At 39.7% G+C, this 15164-nt stretch overlaps 1 protein-coding gene across 4 annotated transcripts in view; it reads left to right on the plus strand.

Annotated features, from left to right (window-relative positions):
• Positions 1-15164, plus strand: part of IPCEF1 (interaction protein for cytohesin exchange factors 1) — an 82230-nt gene that overhangs the window by 47113 nt on the left and 19953 nt on the right. For all 4 annotated transcript variants that reach the window (XM_050972131.1, XM_050972130.1, XM_018919951.3 and 1 more), the window contains 4 exons: positions 5871-5944; positions 7088-7159; positions 10080-10141; positions 13773-13861. In XM_050972131.1, the coding sequence (XP_050828088.1) occupies positions 5871-5944; positions 7088-7159; positions 10080-10141; positions 13773-13861 (297 nt within the window). The remainder of the gene's footprint in view (positions 1-5870; positions 5945-7087; positions 7160-10079; positions 10142-13772; positions 13862-15164) is intronic.

Genomic DNA, 15164 nt, shown 5'->3' on the forward strand with positions numbered 1-15164 from the left:
CCTACTTCCTGACTATCACTGACTGCCCCCAAAAGAACAAGGCTGAAAAATAAGTGCCAGCCTCATTCCAGTTTATTTCATTTCCTCTGAAGAGCTAATGTGGCTTCAAAATATTGTTGTCCTGAGTTCTCACCTATCACAGCTGTTCTTTAAGCATGCTAGCCAGTAGCACCTCTTTGCTTTCAACTCCTGCCAACTCTCACACACTATTTTATGTTAAAAAGGTTTCTTTGGGCAGCTTCATGTGCAGCCTCTATGTAACTATAGGTTCAATCAGTGTTTGCAGAATGTCAGCAACTGTGGGGTTTGGAAAGGAGGAGAGATGTTCTTTGCTAAGGCCTGCTCCCTTAAATTCTTGAGACCAGAGGCATGCTCAGAGTTGTACGTGGGATCAATTAGACCCAGATATTCTCACTTCTAGATTGATGAAAGAGAAATAGCAGTGACACATTTGCTTGTTTGCTGACAAGTCTCTGGCATTAGGACTGCCTGCATTTCCACACTTCCACTGCGTTCTGTAAAGTTAATCCTTGGTCCCATGGGGCTGTACAACATGGCAGTCTCAAGTTCTTTTGAAACTGGAGTCCTGCTTCTCACGTGCCTGAGGCTTCCTGTGATGGGCTCTTTTACAGGGGCTGATGCTAAAGGTGGTGATGAAAGAGAGGGGCTGATGTCAGAGCGAGTGGGGCACACTGAATACCTGTAGCTCTGCTTGACCAGTTTTGGCTCTGGCAAGAAATGAGCTGGGTTTGTTTGTGGCCATGTTAAAACCAGTCACTGGCAACTGTAGCATAGCAACAGGGTGCTGGACCTTTTTTCTAATGGAGATGGAGAAAATAGAGAGTGGGTGGAATTTGTACGGGAACACGCATTATCCTGGATTTGGGGAGATAACCTCATCTGCATATCTTCTGCTTGGTCAAGTTTGTCTTCATGTGCCTCTGAAGCTCTGGATGTTTCTGTCACTCTGGCTTTATTTTTCTTCAAGCCACTCTGGTTCTGGGTCTCTCATGAGAGGCAGATTTGGATACATGATATAGGACAGTTGTTGTGACAATTTTCAGCTGATATTTCCTTCAATTTAACATAAAATATTTTGTGAATGCCACAGCTCAAAAGAATAAAAAAAAAAAAATGGATCAGCAATGGCTGATCAGACACCCTAAGAGTTAAGCTTCTCCTTCACTGAAAGAAAGCCAGAGAACACAAGCAAATCTGAATAAATTTTCGATTAGCTGGCTGAGGTCAGAGCCCAGTACTCTCAGCAGGCTTGGGTAGGCTGCTCTGGAACCTCTTCCCCCACAACCTTCTTCTTTCTATAAAAAGTGAGACAAGAAAACTTCTCTTTGCAGCACGGAAGCACTCCCAGTCTGGGAGAGGAAGCTGTTTGGACTGGGAGGAAGCACAGAAGGGCTGGTTTTGCAATGAAAACACAGGCATGTCAGAAAATATATCTGGGCAGTCAGAATTTCTGGGTGCGTTCAAGATCACCAGACTCCTTGGACAACTGTTCCTCATTAGTGTTGGTTTATTTTTTTTTGGTTTTGTTTTTGGTTTTAGTACCGCTCTCTGTAGGCAGCTGCCTTGAAGACAAGTGTTTAAATAGTACATTTTGTGATCCTGCTTGACCCTTTAGCTGTTTTATTTCTCATACTGAAACCCCAAAGGGAATTAGTACTCCTACATAGGAAGAGGGGTGGTGGTGGAGGAGTGTCACATGTAATCCCAGGCTGCTGGCTCTCTGTGCTTGTTTCGACTGTGTTGGTTAGTGTTGGCTGGAATGGGACAAAGGACTAAATGCCTCTGCCTGGTGGGTCTTGAGGGTAGCTTGACTGGTTTTCCAAACAGAGTTGAAATAGATTTCTTTGGAATGTCTTAACAGTGGTTGTCATGGGGATACAGCTGAAAAGAAATATAAATATAAAATTAAAGAGATGCAGGCTGTGATCTACTGTCACTATTTATCTTTGTACTTTTTTTTCCTCATTCACTGCATTTGAATTAGTCCTCACTCCAACAGCTTTGCTGAAGCTGTATAATTACGGTCTTTTAAAAGAAAAATCTTTTACCTTTGAGTTGTAATAGCTGCTTATGTGGATGAGAAAAAGTCATTGATGTTAGCTGACTGAGCTGAGAGGCTTGGGGGCCTATGGCCCAATACCTTACCCAAATTATTTACAGTTCTATAGGATGCCTCATTGGTGTACTTGGCAGAGAGAAAAAGAGACTGAAATGCTGAACTGCTCCTCCAACATCCCTAGTGTCTTTTGGGGGCAGTGCTGAAACACTGATAAAGCCATGAGGACTACCTTGATTTGCAGATTGGACCTCTTCCACAATAACAAGATATTTCATTTTCTAGCACTATGTTTTAAAATCTTGCTGCAACATTGCACTCCCTTTAGATGACTTACTAAATCTCCTAAAGCCACAACATTTAGATAACATATTGAGGCAAGCTCAAAAGGACATTAGCCTCTTTCATTGGATTCACACATTGTGTTCCATAAATAATTTCTTTATTTCTTTTTTTTGAGTGCAAAGCTTTTCCTGTGAAAAAAATGGCTACTTTCTTTTTTGCCACAAGAATTTGCAGAGACTGTTGTTATTAATGAAATTATTTTTCTACAACTTGAAATAGCAAAAGCACAGATTTATGTTACCCTAACCACCATAAAACCCACAAGAGATAACAGCTTATTCTTTTAAACAACCTGATTGAGTAGAAAATAGGTCAAGGTTCTTTGTATCTGAGTTTTTTAGGGCTATTTTACAGCTTCACATCAAAATCTGAAGGAATCTTGAATGAAACGTGTGAGTTAAATAGCATGCTAAAGTCATGTTAGAGATAACATTTGGGAAGAAAGAATGCAGTTAGGATTTCTATATGCTTGAAATGTTTTAAAATGACATTTTTATCCTAAGAGTGACTGAAAAGATGACTTCCACATGTTCTGTTCCTAGGATTTATTTGGAATTCTATTTGCTGACTGAAATAATACCCTTAAGATTTTTTGTGGCTTCTTTTTCTTTTTTCCTTTCTTTTTTCCTGATAATTTTGAAGCTACAATCCCCATCAAACCCCTCTTTTCTGTTACACAGATGGCAGGTTTTAGATGTGTACAAGTAGCGTATTTCACTCATACATAAAATGAAACATTAGTTTTTCTTTAAATGAACAAATATGAAATCATAGATAGAATTAGTATAAAATTTGAATGAATTGAGAGAACATAATCTTTTACCAACTGGAACTGGCGAAATACTGCATAAGAAATAGGGGGCTTCTCTGTTGTACAATTGTTAAAATTAAAGTACTGAAATCAAGGCCTACAGACCTATAGTCATTGGTAATTTAGAGGGAGCTCTCCTAGTCTAGGTAGAGGAATTTATTTTAATCTAATCTGAGTTACTGATGGATTAAGTTAGTGGTTCAATTCTGAGTTCCATTTCTGCATGGGTGGGAGTGCTCCAGGCGAGTGTCTCCACACTGGCTTGTGGGGTGCTGGTAATTCACTAGTCCAATAAAAAATCCAAACACTCAAATAATTTTGTACTTTGGCAGTAGAGACAGTGACTTATCCAGTGGCATTTCATGGACTTAATCCCCTTGGGAGTGCTTTTGCAGCACTCTAAACTGTTTATAGGGTACAGTCTAGACCAATGGTCACTGCACTGATGGATGGAATTGGCTGAGCTGTAACTGCAGTCAAAACATGGAAGAAAGGCCAAATCTGTCCCAGATCCAAGTCACCCACTCACCCACCTGATGGTTCACCCAGCTCAGGCCATGGATTTATTGCTGCATGGGTACCTGGGTATATTACCTCACTCAGGGTCTCTGGATAACTTTTTCTTAAACTGGAAGTATGGATTCCTACTACAGAGAAGCAACTGGCATTGTATGCATTTCTTATCCAGCAGTGTGTGCAACAGTGATTGTTGTATCTCATGGACAGCTTTTTTGAGTTTGGTATTCTCAGATTGGTCTTGGAAACTAAACAGGAATTTTGGTGTTCTGGATCCAATAAATGATCATCTTTTTGCAACAGAATTGCTGGATAATACAATCTCTAATTTTAGTACAGTACAGCCCAAGAATAGTGCTTCTTTATTACTCACCTGTATTTATTTGCTCATCCCTATATGTTTAATCTACTATGGATCTGGGGTGGTAATACTAGGTTTAGTTTGTCATTTTATCTCAATAGCTTTAAGCTCATGAAATTCCAACCTGTGGAATGGAAACAAAAGGTCCCCAAGCTAGTCACTAAACAAGTTTTACAGATACAATCAGAAAGTGTTAAAAGCCCAAGTAGAAAATAAGCGCTTTTTCATACAAATATTACAAAATGAAACTTTTTCAGCCCAGATGTAAAAAATCTTTTTTTTCTCCTGTACTTAAAGAAAAATAAGAAAAACCCCTTCCAGTGGTGCTGTGTCTGTGTCTTGGAGCAGCAAAACCGTTCATCGGTGGTGATGTGAAATATAAACTTCTCACATGAATGTTCAGTACATGTAAATGACAGGACTGATGGTTAGGCCATGATTTATTGTATACCAAAGAGCAGATATGCAGATGTGAGGGGAATACCCATCCACTGAAGTAACCATTCTGTATTAATATTTCAGTTCTTGGAGATTCATTCTTCCAAGCATTGAAGCTCAAAGACTTGTCTTGATGTACATCTTTTTATAGTCTGATCATATTCATGCATAATGAGACTTGAGATACTGTCAGTTATCTTCATTTATCCACTGCCTTTGTAATTGTTGTGTGTATTTTATCTGCTTTAACTCAGTGTACATTTTCAGAATTTTAATGTGTCTACTAGCAATGGCTGGGAGCAGCAAAAATGTAACTCCGGAATGAACACTGTGTTTTGGAAAGTACATTTTTTCCTGACATTATGTCCTACAGACTTTTGTTGACATTACATATTCCTCTCCTCTTAGGGGGACTCCTAACCTTATTGCAGATGACCAGGTGTATGTAGATAGATGTCGCAAGGAAGATGTTTCTGCCTCATATGTTTCAGTTTCAGGCTTCACAAACAGGGATTTGAAGGTTGTCACTTCAGTTTCTCAGCTCTGACTCATAGTCCTGCTGACTGAGAGCACAGACGTCAATGCTCAGTAAAGCTCCTGGCATGCAGAAAGGGCTGACTGGATGTAAACAGGGTACTGTAAATGTAAATGTCTGCCTGGATATTGCTATCTCTTGCATCATGCCTGCAAATTTCTAGGGGTAGTGATAGCTGGGTGACCAAAGCCCTCTGAGGCAGGTCTGCAGTGTTTAACCACAGAACTCAGCTGTGTGGGATGGGATGGGAGCAGCCTGCATTGCCTCTGCCTTGCTTGTGTACAGGTGACCCTGCAAAATGGTCCATGCTGCAATTACACAGGGGACACCCTTCTCTATTTCTACTTAGAATCATCTTGGGGCATTTCTGAATTGTGTTTTTCAGCTATACATAGGTCATTTTATGTGCTGCTGTTACATGTTTGTGTTAGATACACACGTGCTGTGTGTACATGGCACAAACCCACCTTTGAGATTGTAGATGCCATCCAGACCTGAACAGATGAGGTAACCCTTGTTCATGCTTACTAGTCAACAAAATCTATGCTTACACTCTGCCACTTGCACCAACAGGAGTGCACTTGCACCCCAGATTTGCAGAAATATAGCTGGTATAGAGATATTCCATCAGGCGTTAATCTGTCCCCATGGTGATGAGCATATATTTTCACAGTATAAAAAGCTGTCAAAAACAAGCAATTGTGTTAAATATTATTCAGCACTGGAGACTACTAGTTTACCAGTTGGTTGATGTGGTGATATTTAATCTTTTTTTCTTTTATGGAAGGCTGAAAAAGCAGAAGGATTTATAAGACTGCCAGACTTCAGTGTGGATCGAGCAATTGAATGCAAAAAAAAGCAGTAAGTTTATCTCTTGTTCCCAGTTTTGCATGATTTTTACAACATTGCAAGGAATGAGCCTCAGTAGTCTTTGACAGTGAAGCTGTGGGGAGTTCTTTTGTGTTATATAAATAATGAGATATTAATTGAGCCACTGAAAGAAAACCACATTGCAAAAATATTTTTTAAAAATCTCTGCCAGATGTGCTTTGCTAAAACCACAAATAAAAAAGAACAGATGAGTGTGGCAAATGCTTTCTTTTTCTTTTCCTTTTTTTTTTTTTCATTTGCTGTTTATGAGTAGACTGTAATTCTCAGATGCCCCCTCTTAGTTGAGGAGGTCAGCAGTGGTACAAGTAATGCTGCATCCCGCCAAGCCTGGACTATTCCTTAGGCTGCTGTGGGGCAACTTAGCTTGGGCTGTACTTGAGGCCTTTGGTTGTGCAGGGAATAAATACTTTCTTTAGCAGGGTGCACATTTAAAAATATTCTCTCCAAACTCTATATGCAGAACTGACTTCCAGCTGCTTCTGAGTGCACTTCAAAGGTTGGGAGGGGTGTTGCTGTGGTTCAAAGCTATAAAGTGCAGCATGGTTTTAATTGTGTCCCTCAAGAGAAAACCTTCATTCTTAGGATGGAGAAGTCAGAAGAGCCAGTCACTGTTTACCCACTGTGTGCTGCTTGTGATTTTACTGTGTCACATGTCCCTTCCCTCAACCATCAGTTTTCCATGCTTTGGGGTCTTAGCCTGATTGAGCACAGCACACAGAAGCTGTTCCATGTCTTGGGTCACTACTGGTGTTTTCTTCCAACATTTTTCAAGTTTGCTTTACAGCTCAGAGCTGGAGGAAGCAAAACTGCACATAGTATTTGAGATATGAGAAGGCAACAAAGTTATGTAATGAAATAATGGAAGACTTTGTTTTATTCTTTATTCCTTCCCTTTTAGTTCCTGTGGTTTATACTCTCTGAATAGTGTGTGGCCAAGGAAATTAGCTAAAAATAGACTAAAGTTTTAAAGAAAGAGCTGTGTTGATGGGCAAAATAATCTGGATTAATACAGTGGAGTGAATACATATTTTAAAGAATTCATTCAGCTATTATTTTTTCTTTCTTATGGAAACTATTTTTCTTCATATCTCTTATCTTTTTCTTTTCCTAAAGTGCTATTAAGATCAGCCACCCACAGATCAAGACATTTTATTTTGCGGCAGAAAATGTTCTGGAAATGAACACGTAAGTAGGAGTGACTGGTCATGTTTCATCCTGTCTCATGCCTGAGAACACCCTTTGAAAGTTCATTCTTTCACTGTCAAGCAGTCGTTGACAAAGTTATTTGGGGAATTACTGAGTCTAATTTTTCTGGTCACTAAATGGAAGAAAACTATTGCTTTTTGTTCACTAATTATAATTGAAATCAGAATCGCTTAATTAGACCAATTTTGATGCTAATCTTCCCAACATTTGCTGGTATAAATCCCTTTCTGTTAGAATGGTGCTAAGATTTGATGGCAAGTACAGCACCTGGGAAGAAGTGAGGGGAGAAATGAAAGAGAGGGAAAAGTCCCAGAAGTGATCTGGGACTAGAATATAGCAGCTTCTGGTTTCAGAGTACCATGTCAGCTAACAAGGAGGGTTAGAAAGCTCTGTTTCCTTTATGTAAATTAGCATTAACTTCAGCATCAAACTGTGCTGTAGTTTAATGATCCTCATGGCAGGTCAGAAATTTTCTTTCCACAAATGTCCAGAAGGTTGACAACCAAACAGTTCGCAATGGAGGAAGTAAAAATGGATATGAATGCTGCCATTTTAGAAACCACTGAGCTATCAGAAAGATATTTTCTACTAATCCACATTTGGCTGATTTAGATATATCTCATATCTTTGCCTTTTTTACTTCAGGTGCAGTCTGTTCTCTGTGCTATTGCATTAAACAGCCAAATACTGGATACAAAGCAGTACAATTTAAATGGGAAGAGAGCTCCTACAATAGTCAGATCAGGATTTTCATCATGGCTCTACTGGTGATCTTCGTGTGATTTTTCACAGGGCAATGACCACTCATTCCCTCTATAAATGAGAGACCTCATACATATTTGCCACAACAGAAAAAGGGACAGGTTTAGAGAATGTGTGTGACCTTCTGAAAGATCTATAGATACAGAAATGAACAATATCACAGTAGTGTATGTCCAAAGGCATGTATTAATAAATCTGTATTCTACAGGTGCCCACAAGTATGAAAAGAATCTGTTGCCATTTGCAAGTTGGAGCAGCATGGAGTATTCTGGTGGGGAGTTAACCATCCATTTCAGTGCTCCTGCATTTCCAACCAGAGCTCCTGAATGGAGTGACAAGTTCCTGAGGCAGATTGGATGAGGATGACTGAGAATGAGGGGCAGCTGAACAGGAATATTTCAGTAGAGAGGGTAACCCTGCTTAAGAGAGAAGAGAATGGAAGGACGTATGGAGAAGGAAAATTAGAGCTAATAGAGGATATTAGTAAGTGCTAACAGCCAGTTTGGAGCCCAGCTGGAAATTCTCATGTGAAGAATGCTTAGTCTCTTGTGAGTCAGTGATTGAAATCTAAGCAGGTGTCTCAGCTCTTATGCCCCTGGAATGATTTTGTTCAGATTCCACTTCTTGATTAAATTTCATTTTGGCTTGAAGATAGGTAGCCTAGTGTTAGAGCAGCCTGCACTATGCTGTACTAACCCCCCACTGCTGCAACTGATGATGTTTTCCTTGGCAAAGTACAAAATACATGCATTTAATACATAAAGTACACGCATACTCACGCATATGTCGAAACAGACTAAAAGACATCTGTTCTCTTGGCTCCAGTCCTGCAAATGCACGTGTGAATGGTTCCACTGAACTCACTGGAGCATTTGTGTGTGTCTAGTTCCTGGTGTGCATAAATGCTTGATGGATCATGACCTTTTGTAACTCTTCATGCATATATTGACATATGCATATACCTGTACATATATCTCTATTGAATCAACAGTGGGCTTATTAACTAAGTCGTTTTTTTCACTAATTTATCATGTATTTACTGTTGTCATGCATCAAGAAGAGTAAAGCCATGCTGACTAGCTGCATGCATTTAGCTGGCCAGTTGTACATAGTTATTAATGACTTGTCTGCCCTCATCATTAGTGAAGTCCTAGAATTTTTTTAGCAAATCTTTTCCTTGTTAAGGTAGATTTTCATTTTAAAAATTATTCTGTTAGGATTAGCTGTCAGAAAAGAGTCAATGAACCACTCTTACAGAAATGAAACTTTGTTTTTCTGATTTGCTTGTGGCTCTATTGCTCACACTGCAGTCTGAAAGTGCAGTTACTTTGATGCTGATCTTTACTAGCAAATTCCCTGTTGCTTTAGTAGAACCAAAATCAAACAAAATGTTTTTTTTTCCAGTGAATTCCTGCCCTTCCTACTTTCTCTATATATGCCTTGAGGTTTAATCTTAAAACTTGAGCCTTTTCGGTGGTTAGCTACTTAAAATGCGGATAGATCTGAATGACCTACAGGCAAACATAATATACAAAAAGTATGACTAAGGAATGTTTCTAGCACTGGAAGAATGCAGCCACCTAGGAAGATAAGTGAAAAACACCTTAATTATAGCATAAACCAACACAGGAAGTGAGACTTACTAAAAACAAAAGTACGTAGCAAGTTGAAAAATGTGATATGTTGTGATCAAAAAGTTTGATTTCAAGTGGTGCAGACTGTGCTGCAATAATTTTGGCCAGGCCAGCTGACATCATCTTCGGAGGCTCCCATGCCTGTTTCTTCATCTCAGGTGAAAGATGACACCTCAACAGCTGGGCTAATTCACTGACATGGAGTTACAGCACAAAGACTTTTTCTTTAGCTTACACAAATACGACTCCCGGGTCATCAGTAGTACCTTTTTTTCAGTATCAAGGAAACATGTCCCAGACAGCTAATCCTGTTCACTACAGGGAATATTAAAACAGAGGTAACTGGTGCTTTTCTAGAAGATGATCTAAGAAATAGAAATTTTGGCATTTGGTTGTCAAGCTAATGAAAACAGATGATGTAGAAAACTACTGAAAGGAGCAAAACTCAGTCTGAAGAGCATGTGAGTTTCCCTGACTCTGTGTTCCCTCTGTTTCAAACACAGGTGGCTAAGTAAGCTGGGAATGGCTGTAGACCCTCAGGCACCAAACAGGAAGAATGAGGAAGGTATGTTCTAACTGGTTTCAGTGTGTAACTACATTGTGTTCTTCACAGTTTTCGCTTGGCCAAATTTTTGATTTTTGCCAGCTATTTTCTTTCTTTCCAACTGTCATCTTGGGTCTGCCTACTGCCTGAGCACAGAGAAACCATATTGTCACAGCACAGAGTAACCACAGGAAAAGGAAAAATGGTGAGAAACAGAGTGAGTGAGAGACACTAGGTGATCTTGGGAGAGGTGTGTAACTACTTTCTGGCAGTTTGTTGGCTTGCTAAGCCTACCAAGAGTGAAGAGGAACAGCTGTGCTGCTCTGGGTTTTGAGCGGGTGAGTTATGTTACAGGAGTTGTGCTGCAGCAAGGCAGCTTGCAGGAATACCCAGGAATACCTTGTGCTCTGCAGACCCATCCCTGTTGTGTCCTCCAGTCTGGGGGGTTTCAGCAATTGCAATGTTGGGGGATGAGGGGATGGTGCTGCTATTCTGGAGCTTACAATTTGTTTTGGAGCCAAGCCTAAGTTCATTAAGGAATGAAAAACTTTAAAAATCCTAAACAATTCATTTATTGTCTTAATTTGCACATCGACCTAATATAACTCTTTGGTGGGAGGACAGCAGCACTCAAATCACAAATCTGGGCAGAGGGGTTGGTTCAGAGTGAGAAGTGCTCTGGGTAATATTATGTTACCAAACCAGGAATGGACTCTAACCTGAGGAATGTGTGAGGAATATCTGGGCTTTTAAGTCTCCATTTTTAGAGCATGGGTACACAGTGCCCTTTTTGGAATTGCTGAGCTTGTGAAGGAGCTGTCATTAGAAAGAAGAAGCTGAATTTTGCAGTTGTAAGAACACTTAGGTGATGCAGCCTGTTTTGTCTAAATGAAATGTTCCTCTCTGCATCCCTTCTGCTTTTCCACAAAATTTAAGATTGTGGTTTATGTCCCAGCTTGGGACATGTCATGACATTATTGATTAACTTGATCTGGCTCCATTTATGCTCTACCATTAAAAGCAGCTTTGGGTTTGGTAAACACTGATGCTACTGATTCCTGGAGAATTCAGCAAGTCTCATCAGTTTCTTTGTTTTCAGTTCACATTTGCTTCTTGTCAGGAAACTTGTTGACTTCTGCACCATCTAATTCTTCCTGCCTGTATCCTGTTTGAAGCCAACTTTATCAAAACACTTTAGGATAAAGGGCTATATTGAAAATTAAGTTGTGTAGCAAGAACTGCAAGATACTTGTACTCAGGGGAAGTGTGCAAATATATTGTCATCTTTTCATGAAAGGAAGAGTTCAATTGAAAGTGGGAATGGCCAAAATTTTTTACAATATACCAATTTTTTTAAACCTCAGTAAAATGTGATACTGGTTGTATTGGTTGAATCAAGAATTATGAAGCAATAAAAAATGAGCTAATCCACCAATTTTAATATTTAAAAAAAGTCCAAAAGATAAAAAATAATCCTCTCAATAACCCCTGAAACAGGTTATCTAATAACTTTGCAATAGCATAATGTAGCCAATATTTGTTCAGCTTTTAAGGATAGTCACCCATTTCCTCCTCAGGAAAGGGCCTTCTGATTCCAGTGTCAAACACCTCCTTGTCTTTTCATGCATATTTTGTCACAGGTGATCCAGCAGCTGCCCTCAGTGGGGTGCAGCACCCTGAGGGCAGATGGACAAGTCCTTACAGAAACATTGCTATGTTTCATAAAAACACTGTCACTACCCACAGTCACTTCTGTTCCTGCTGACCAGTTCCTCCTGTCTGTATCACACACCATAATTCTTCACAAGTATTGGCTCTTTTTATGGCATTTCTTGTGTATTCAGATACTTTCTGTGCATTTTAACACACCCACCTGTTTAGAGTATCAGAAACAGCTGTTGAATCTTTTTCAGTTCTTCTGTGTGCCTAAAAGGGGAGCTGTAGGAAGCATAAGCTTTTTCCTGAATTACTCAAAAAGGCATTAATAGAATCTTAGAATTTGATGTAGGCCTTATTGCAGCCAGTTTCAGTTCTTTATGCTTGGATGTGCCAGCACATATTTCCAGTAAACAGAACAGCATCTATGCTACTCAAAACCCTATGGTTCTGCAAAGCATACAGGGAGAAAAAAAATGAACCCCTTTAAGTTTCTCTTTGTTAACAGGTTGGAAAATTCTCTCTCATGCACAAAATTCTTCTCTCTTACAACTTTATTCCCCTCACTCTGTGCTTGTTAACACCCACCCTCCCCCCACAATCATATGCAGAAAAATAAAGTGTGTGGGTATTAGATGAGTTAATTTTAGATTAAATAATCTCAGGTGACTGTCCAGAGACCATGCTAACAAACTGCTTTCTAGTGGTGGGAGCCCCAGAAATCCAGCTCTGATAAGGAGTCAGAGCTGCACTAAAGCAACCCCTGCTCTCTGGAGCAGAGCTGGATGGAGGCTCCTGGTCAGCACAGGCTGCTGAGTGCTTGTGGCTGGCAAAGGACAGTGCTGATCCCATGGACACCACAGGGCAGCCTCTGGTGGGGGGAGTGCTGTCACCCTGCAAAGGTGCTGCATGGTGGGATGCAAACACTTGCTTCTGTAAAGGTTACATTTGTGTTGGGAGATTTCACAAAAGTGATCTTTGTGGCCTTAAAGTGCACAAAGAGAACCTGTAAGAAAGATGGGGACAAACATTTTAGCAAGGTCAAGAAAGGTCTAGTTTAGACTAGATACAAAGATTTGATTTTTTACAGTGAGGTTGGCAAAACACTGAAACTGGTTGCCCAGAGATAAGTTCCATCCCTGGAAACATTCAAGGTCAGGCTGGACAAGGCTCCAGGCAGCTTGGTCTAGGTGAAGGTGTCCCTGCTCATTGCAGAGGAGTTGGACTATATGGCCTTTAATGTCCCTCCCAAACACACTATTCTATGATCTTGCCCAATGATTACTATTGCCAGGTCCTAGGCATAAGAACCAGCAACATTCTGCCTCCCTTTTTCTGTCTCTCATTTTATCCATGATTATCACTTCATTTGATCCACCTCTAAACAAATTAATGGAAAATGTTTTCAACTGCTGCACAGATAGTTGAAAGAAATTACAGGATGACTGCCTCTGCCACGTGTCAATGAGCTCAAACTCCTATGAGTTTGTTACAAAAAAAACCAACAAAAAACCCCACCAAAAACCTCCAAAAAATAAACGAAAAGAAAAAAAGAAAGGAAAAAAAAAAAAAAAAAAAAGAGAGAGACAAGTAGGGTATTCCTAGAGTACTGTGTTTACTTTTGGTATTACTTCTTCATATGTTCTGCCATGCTGTATTGTGTGTATATGTGAGACACTATGTGTGACAAAAGACTCTCACAAGGTTGCTCTATAGTTTCCAAAGCATTATATGAACAATCTTGTTATCCCAAAATTGCAGCCAAAGCCCCAGTGCCTGTTGCTAGCACCAGGGAAACTTACTGATTACAGGGACTAAGGATTGCCTCTGCTACTTGCAGCAGCTCTACAGCATTACTACAAGTAGATTAGGAGACACTGACTTGTTAAAGTGTAGTCCTAAATCCAGAACACCCTGTTTGGATTGCCACAGTGGTGCAAAGAATAATATGTTGGTCTAACTCTTTCTTTTTGCTCATTTTCCATGTCTACCTCAGAATGCTACAGTGAAAGTGAGCATGACGACCCAGAAATAACAGACACGCCACCTCCACCCTACACTGTCCAGACCCCACCTCCTCCTCCGGTAAGTGTTCCAGTTATTATCTCGTTTCTTGTTGCAAGCAGGTTGAAACAAAACTCTCCTGAGGTGGTGGTCCTCTAGGAATAGCCTAAGACATTGTCTGGAAACGTCCACACTGTGTTCCTGTGAAACAGGAGCACAGACTGCCCGCCCCATGTCAGAGCTCACAGCTGGCACATCCTGCACCACAGGGAGCTTTGCACTGTAAAAGATCAGCTCCTTCCCATTTATCTTGCTAGAGAAATGAAGGTGTCCTTCTACCTCATACACAAACTCTGTCTTTCCTTTACAAGATTTTTAACACACCGCTGTAAGCTGCTTTTTTCATACTGTTCTCTCTCTTTTTTAAAAATCCATCCTGAAACCTCTCTCTTTTTATGACCTTGGTAGCATATCTAGCAGCTTCGTATTTATTTATATGAGTGGGCTGTTTTTAAGACTGCTGAATTTGAAGCTGCTTTTGTGGCAGTGAAGTGAAGGGAAAGAGGCCTCTTCACACAGAGATAAAAATCTGGTTTTTTTTCTTTTACCTCTGAAAAATAGACTATGAAAAAAGATAATAGGCATTCTTCCAAAATCTATGTAGCATATTGTCCCAGAATATTCCTTCCTGTCTCACTTCATTTCATAAACTAAAATAAGCACTATGAACCCTCATGAGTCTAATCAAATTGACTTGCCTAATTATTATCTACTTCTTGCCCTATTAATCTTGTTTCTATATAATTGTTTTTCCCACTGATCTCATTACCCTTATATGTGACATAAATGGATTTTTAAAAAAAATCTTCAAATTAAAAAAAAAAAAAATCCATTTTGATTTTTTTTTTAAAGTAAAGAAAGGAAAGTCGTAAATTTGCTTTGACAGGTAGCTTCATTAGTAGGTTTAGGGTGTGTTTTTTTCCCTCTCTTGGCAGCCTTAAAGCGAAAAGTTTCATTTGTGGTAGAAGTCAGAAAGAGCTGTTGCAAGTAGCAGAGGCAATCCCAGGATGTTTGTAACCAGCAAGTTTTCCTGGAGCTAGCAACAGGCATTGAGGCTTTTGCTGCAATTTTGGAGTAAACAGATTGTTCATATAATGCTTTGGAAACTATAGAGAGAGTGAGAGTCTTTTGTCACTACATTTTTAATTTTTTAAATTTTTCCCATTAATATGGAAAGTCAAGTTTTCTTAATTCTGGGTTTAAAAATGAGAGATCTGGTTTGGGTTGTTAAGGAGTCCTGATTTAAGCCTTTCCTTTCCCTACCTGAAAGTTAACACTGAGAGGTGTTGCAGTAGTATACTTAGCACTAAATATTCTCATGGCA

Source organism: Serinus canaria, chromosome 3 (genome assembly GCF_022539315.1).
Source record: "Serinus canaria isolate serCan28SL12 chromosome 3, serCan2020, whole genome shotgun sequence".
In the NCBI taxonomy this organism is placed as follows: domain Eukaryota; kingdom Metazoa; phylum Chordata; class Aves; order Passeriformes; family Fringillidae; genus Serinus; species Serinus canaria.